The sequence below is a fragment of the Drosophila guanche genome, unplaced genomic scaffold (genome assembly GCF_900245975.1).
Source record: "Drosophila guanche unplaced genomic scaffold, DGUA_6, whole genome shotgun sequence".
NCBI lineage: Eukaryota > Metazoa > Arthropoda > Insecta > Diptera > Drosophilidae > Drosophila > Drosophila guanche.
Window position 1 is genome coordinate 4,233,116 of NW_022995745.1, and position 6,868 is coordinate 4,239,983.

A 6,868-nucleotide genomic window follows, 5' to 3' on the forward strand; every position below is an offset into this window, starting at 1 on the left:
CCACTTTACAGGCAATACCCGCTAAGCCCAAACCAAAGAGACAAGCCCAGTCTCACCCAGTCACCAGAGCAAACAAATCGGACTCCCAGGCAGACGCTAATCCTTGTCGATTGCTCACTTTAATGCCGGCCACCCTCCGGGGCTATACGCCTGCTGCCTGCTGCCTGACACCCTGACACCCTGCCACACTGCCTCCTTGCCTGCTCCTGGCTGTGCCTTCTATTTGCGTCATGTTGTACATGTTAAGCCGACAAATCGGTTGCGATTGATTAAAGTGCGAGTCGAGCGCCGTGCTCTCTCTCTCTCTCTCTCTCTCTCTCTCTATCGCTCTTCATCCCCGTCGATTGCTATCTTGACTTCAGTTTTCGGAACGGTGAGGGGGAGCTTCGAGGTTTTTCGATTTTTGGTCTTTGGTTTGGTTGCTGGTTTTTTTGTTGTTGTCGTTGTTTTGGGCTTTTGGAAATCTGACAAAAGCCTGTACCCGTCTCGAAAGGTAAGCCGCTGACGGCGTCCACCTTGTCCTGTCAGGGCAGCTCCTTTGTTGTCCTTTTTGCGCTAAGCGCGTGAAATTTGTCATATCCTTATCGGCACACTGCCGCCGTCTCATCCTCATCCACATCCTCATCATCCTCTTTGGTGGTTAGTTTTGCATGCAGGCAGCAGCAAAGGAGGCGTGAAATATCCACAGAATGTGCCACGTACTGCGAGGGGCAGGCAATCCTCTCAAGCGTTTTGGTCCCAGCGGAGGCGATGGCTCTTGTGGTTTGCAAGCCGTGAAATCGAGGCGTGTGCACCGTGTGCTTTTGGGAGCGAGTGCCAAGGATTTGCGACTTACTTGCCACAACGAATGGGTCACCATTTGTGGGACATTCCCCGAAAGAGTCCCCAGGGGCACACCAATGGATCTTCGCTTGGTTTCGCCACAACTTGAAGGGCCCTTAAATATATATTTGCTGGGCGAATTACCAGTGTGCTAGGGTCTTTGCCATCCCTTTGCCATAATTGTCAGACAGAAACTTTTCACCATTTTGCATGCTCTGCGGCCGCTGGTCACTTCCGCTGGTCTGCCAGGATCCCCAGCTACGGTGAGTCCTTCCACAGGCAATCAGGCAATCAGTGCTGCGCAGCCAGGCAGCCAGGCAGCCTGGTGACTATCCCACAGTTTTTTGAGAGATCTTCTGTGGCAATTAATGCGCCACCTGATCGGCCTTGGGCTGCGCGTTACGTTTCCGCGCTCCAGTTATGCTCCACTTGCCACTGGCTGGCTGGCTGGCCACGCCTCTTTCTCCACCGTTGGGGCACTGCCGCTGTTACAATTTTGTCGCTCTGTTGTTTCCTTTTTTGTTTTGTGGCGGCAGTAATTAACAGCTTCTGCTTTTGCCACTCTTTCAGGCACCCTCCAGCAGCCCGTCTCTTGTGGCCGCCTCTTCCTTGCATTCGCTTGTGGCTGGCCCTTTTTTGCATATGCAATGCGCAGGCATTGCGTTTATTAATGTCATCAACGCCCCAGCCATAGCTCCAGTTGCAGCTCCAATTGATGCCCCACGGTTCCTCCCTCCTACATCTCCCCTCGGCAGCACAGTGGAGTTGACAACTCAATTGTTTGCAGTGCCAGTGCGACGCTCATCATCAGACGCTCGACGTCAATTAAAATGATTTCTTGCGATCGGCAGGGCAGCAGCAAAACACACACACACACACAAAAAAAAAAAAAGCAAAAAGACTAATTAAACGCCTAACAGTAAGCCAAAGGCACTGTGCGGCAGGGGGGGGGGGCACAAAAAATTGGAGCTAATTTGATTAATATGCCACTGCCACGGCCACTACTGAATGGGGCTACTGTGGGCCTAATGATGGGAAGTGCGAACGCATTTTGGCTCCCAAGACGCGTAGCGCGTAATTGCGAAAGTAATTAGTGTAAAAGCGTTCAATTGCGATACACTTGCCCCCGCCAACCCCTCTACACAGCTGGCAACTGTACATCGAAGGGGGATCCCAGCATTCAAATCGTTAACCCAAACACAAGTGCCAGCCCTGCCCTGGCCTGGCCCCCCCCCCCCATTTAGGTGCAGCTTTCTGAACTCAAAGCAGGACTATTTTCCAGTAATATGTAATTAACGTTTATTCGAAATCTAAATTGGGAAAAAGGATTGAATGGGACGCCGTCTATTGGCGGTTGCAACGGCGACGGCGACGACGAAGACGAAGACGAAGAGCCTCCAAGGAAAATTTATTTGTCTGAAACGATGCAAGGGGAGGATGAAGCATTGCCACTGGAATCATTGATTGACTGCCCACCTGTTTTGGCAACAGTCTAACTGGGAAGACAAGACGCTTGCCCCCCTGGGGCATGTGCAAAATGCCATTCTGCACCGCAAAGATCTCCAAGGATATGCCCAGCATCAGGCCAAAGCGCACAGCTTTCTGGAGGACACCGAACGATGTGATGACTTGGGGCAGCATTTGTTCATCCAGCAAGACACGCTTGAACATTTCCTGCACAGTGCAGCCTGCGAGTGGAGGGGAAAGTTCACTCCCAGACTAGTTTTTGGCACCTTCAAACACTCACACTGATGGGGCTGGGCCAGCAGGAAGCTCAGTATTTTGGGAAAAGCCGCTGGGCACGAGTTGGTAACACTTTGAGAAGCCATTTCGCACTTTTTAATAAAGGTTTACAAAGAATTCCAAATATTAACGAATTTTTTTTTCTAATATTTGTTTCCGCTTTTTTTTTCGGGAGTACACTGACGACTCGACTAATCGTAACTGAATGAAACTCCCCAGGCTTCCTGGGAGTTAACAAATGTTGTTGGAAAATGCTCAACCCAGCAGCATTTAGCTTTAGGGCATTTATAACTTGTCAAAACACAACACAAACAAACACAACACAACACAACAGAGATTGAAATTATTATTTAAATTGCTGCAAGTGGAAAATAAAATTCTGATTATCTACCAGAATGGAGAGCCCCGATCAGAATCCCTATGCATCGCTGCTGCCACACATTGTGGACATGTTGCACGGCAAGCCACGGCAGAGTAAGTACTCAAAAGGGGTTTCAAGAGGGGATGCGACTGGGGCACTTAGGCATCCTTCCACTTGCAGGCGCCACTTTGGATCAAGTGTGCGCTGGTGTCGAATCGTTGGCTCAGCTGAATGAAGCCCTGATGCAGCACATCAGTTGCTTTGACAGCCTCCAGGCCGCTGTGCAGTTTGGCATCGGGTTGGGCGTGAGTATGGGAATCTTGACAAACTCAAAGGACACTCTGCGCCTTGGGTCCAAGCTGCATGTGCGCAGCACTGACAATCAGCAGTCTACACTCGGCGTTGAGGTTGAGCACAAGGATCTTCGGACCAGGGTCCACAAATTTGAGGAACCTCTGCACAACGAGCTGCTGCAGGAGCTGATGTTCAGCGATGAGGCTGGTCGGCAGGCTTACAGCGTCGATGGGCCCCTCATCCCAGGCCGTACACTCCGATCGGCCATGAAGCGTGTGCCTGGAGCGGTAGGCATTCAATTACCCCCACAGATCACTGACCCACTGACAATTCCTCCTTCAGGAAACAAACCAATCAACCGCCGATGATGTTTAAGCCCCAAAAAAATGATTATTTATTTGTGCGCTATAATTTGGAATTCAAGGCTCAATTAATGCTTCAGACTTTGACGTTAACTCCATTATTGCTGAGGTAATAAATATCATTCTGGATATTCGCTCTTATAGCTGTACCTGGTGGAAGTCCCGGGAGGATTCACCACACCCAAGGCCCCAGCAGATAACTTATTCACCACGAGCAGAGACACAAGCGCTAGAAAGGAATAGAGCTAGGCTCCCCTGCGGTGAAGACTTCACCTTGCACAGCAAAGAGCGAGAGAGAGAGAGAGAGAGAGAGAGTCGCTAAAGAGAGTCTGTCGGAGATTCTGTAAGAGTGGGTGAGGAGCAACAGGAGGCGGAGAAGAAAAGGCCGCGCACCATTTGCGGCTAATTTTGTAAATCATGATATCGTAATTAATTTTTGCAGCAGGCAACGCAGAAACAACCAGGCAACAATACGTGGCAGGCAGGCAGGCAGGCAGGCAGGCAGGCAAACACCAACACAGCACAATACACTGAAAAGGGAACCGCATCGGCGTTGCCTTCTCCTCTTCCCACCATTCGCGCGTTTTAGCCAGAAATCCTCAGAGTCAAAGGGAGAGTCGGAGCCGCAGTCTTGGTATCTGCCACTCCGTGTGGCACATACAGAGAAAGAAACCAAAGAAAACCAATTAATATTTGAGCAATGCTCCTGCGGCAACAATTAAAGTCAACGGCAACGTTGCAATGCAGCAACAAAAGGCTGAAAAGGCCTGCAAAGGCTGCAACGCCAGCGGACACGAAAAGATTTTTATTGAGATCTCAAAGATGCAAAGTGATTTGAATTTGATTGCACCGCGCGTGCGCTGTGGCAGCGTACCCGCCAATGATTCCCTCTGTGGCATCTTCATCCTCATCCTCATCTGCCTCTCGCTTCTGGCCCGTCGTTTGTCGGCCAGGCCGCGGCGCAGTGGGGCGTCAGAGGTGTGAAAACCCTGCTGGGTCTTAATGCAAGCTAATAAGAAGCAGACACCGAGTGGTGCACGTTGCAGGGTGCACGGTGCAGGCGGCAATACAAAAGGAGAGCTCCGAGAGTCGGTTCGTTTGGCCCTTGATCGGTGGTTAAGTTACATGCAACCGAAAAACAGGGACAAAGCGGGACTGAGAGTTGGGGACTGATGTGCTGGATGTGCTGCATGTGCCGCATGTGGCTGTGGCATGACCAATTTGATGGACACTTCGGGTGTGGGGAATGATTGGCAGTAACCAATGATCGGCATGGAGGATCACTTCATTAGAGTTCAGCGAGAAGGGAGAAAGCTCATCGAGAGTGCGAAGCAACTGAACGGCAGTGAGAGCTGAAACCATAAATAGTCAAGTTAGCTGATCCTTCATCGGAGCTGATTTGCACTTGAATCATGCAGCAGCTCGCTCCAGGTGTTGCTTCACATCCGTTCTCGAGTTAATATCTGAGCTAAATACCAAAATATAATCAGAGATTCGCTTTTCCATGCCATGGACATTCAGTTTGAAAGGAATCCCTGACTGGGAGACTCTCTCTCTCTCTCACAATTCCCTGCCACCTTATGGCGAGAGAGAATGATCCAACAGATTGCGTTGATTACGATACATTAAATCAATGATGCAGAGCCCCTTCTCTCCGTCTTTGTGTGTGTCCCATGGCCATTCAGACCAATGTCCAGCCCATTTCAACCACACAACTTAACCTCCCACCAGTCACACAAATCGGTCAACTAAAACAGTCCCCTGTTCCCTTATCCCTCTCCCTGTTCATCTCTCTGGCTCTGGCTCTGGCTCTGGCTATTGATATGGCAAATAAAGCACTGAGTGGCAAAAGGCGACAGGCGACAGGCGGGGGCGGGCCAGCAGACCCATGAGGGAGACGCAACACGGAGACGTATAGGAAGCCAAAAGGAAAAAGGAAATAAGAATCAAATCAAGCGACAAATAAATGTAATAAAATGTGGCAACAACACCAGCCAGCCAGCCAGCCAGCCAGCCAGCCAGCCAGCCAGCAGCAAACGGAAGCAGGCAGCAGGCAAAAGGACATACATCGGAGCATCCAAGAAGGCGGCCGCAAAAGGCGACCTCAAAACGTCTGCCTAAAAACTCAATTACATAACAATCTGTTCACATTTTTTCACACACCATCAACTTTAAATGAGCTAGAGGCTGCCAGCCTCCTGCCTCCTGCCTCGTTCAGTCGGGCTGAGGGCAAGGGATGCTGCTGCGGCAATGCCAAAACGGTGGGCGGTGGTCCAAAAGCCACTCGAAATGAAATTACGAGCCCACACTACGAGGCAAACAATAACGAAAGCAACAACAGCAACAAGGAAGGCATAAAAAGGAAAACAATTCCCGAGAGTCGAATGTTTAGATACCCTCACAGATGCGTGTGCATAAACGAAAAACTTAATAAATATTCTCTCACAAATAATTCCATTGGATGAATGATTTGACAGGTGCTAAGGTATGCCAAACTGAGTCATATCCTCCAGATGAGGAAGGTTTGAAGCAGCAATCGCTGGAATTATGACAAGATTCCGAGTTATGCTGCACATCTCAATAGAAATGAGTGGAAATTTAAGAAAAATGCTGTGGAAATTCAGCATGAATCATCCAAGGAATAGCAGCTGAAAAAGGTGATCGCATGGGACCATGAACATAGTACAGAATACTCCCAATGCAGTGCACTCGCAGTTGCTTCCTTACTTCTGCTTAAAATCCACATAACCATTTTCAAGAGTATTCAAGTATTTCCGTTTATGTGTCGCAACGAATGTGTGTCTGTCTGTGTGTGTGTTGCAAAGTTGAGGGTTGGCCAAAAGTCTAGCCCAAGGACGATACTGAGGAGGCTGTTCAAGGGTATGGGATGGAGTGAGTGGGTGGTGGGCAGACATGGCCATAACAACCGGGGGGACACAAATTACAATGTAATTTATTTGTCGCCGGAGCGCACAAACAGTGTGCAGGGGGGAGGCAGGGTACCCGGGCCGGAACCTGCCCAGAAGTTGGCGCTTGGGAAAATCAATCGCGGCAGCACCCAAAAGAGCAAGGACCAAGCAGCATCCGGTAGAGCCCCAAGAGAAGAATGTATTCTATTCTTGGGGGTTGACAGGCGACAAGCGACAAGCGACAAGCGACAGACACTAGGACAGAGCAGAGCAGAGACGAGCATCAAACTAGCCAATGAATGTCAATTGTTGTTGTCGTTGATGGCGTTGATGTCCTCATCGTCGTAGAGGGAATGTGTCGAAATTCCCCCCCCCCC

General features: G+C 49.9%; 2 protein-coding genes across 3 annotated transcripts; one reads left to right on the top strand and one right to left on the bottom strand.

Moving 5' to 3' along the window:
• Nucleotides 1-2,146: 2,146 nt before the first annotated feature.
• Nucleotides 2,147-2,751, bottom strand: LOC117581171. The gene is made up of 3 exons (XM_034268113.1): nt 2,570-2,751; nt 2,299-2,510; nt 2,147-2,238 (listed from the first exon to the last, which is right to left on the bottom strand). Exons 1-3 carry the CDS (start codon nt 2,649-2,651, stop codon nt 2,167-2,169), a joined length of 366 nt encoding a protein of 121 aa, XP_034124004.1. The 5' UTR covers nt 2,652-2,751; the 3' UTR covers nt 2,147-2,166.
• A 143-nt stretch (nt 2,752-2,894) lies between these two features.
• Nucleotides 2,895-3,685, top strand: LOC117581007. 2 transcript variants are annotated; one of them, XM_034267814.1, is made up of 3 exons: nt 2,895-3,039; nt 3,089-3,507; nt 3,563-3,685. In XM_034267814.1, exons 1-3 carry the CDS (start codon nt 2,961-2,963, stop codon nt 3,593-3,595), a joined length of 531 nt encoding a protein of 176 aa, XP_034123705.1. In that variant the 5' UTR covers nt 2,895-2,960; the 3' UTR covers nt 3,596-3,685. The 2 variants fall into 2 exon arrangements, with proteins under 2 accessions (XP_034123705.1, XP_034123706.1); XM_034267815.1 differs by having other exon boundaries at nt 3,107-3,507.
• Nucleotides 3,686-6,868: the final 3,183 nt, after the last annotated feature.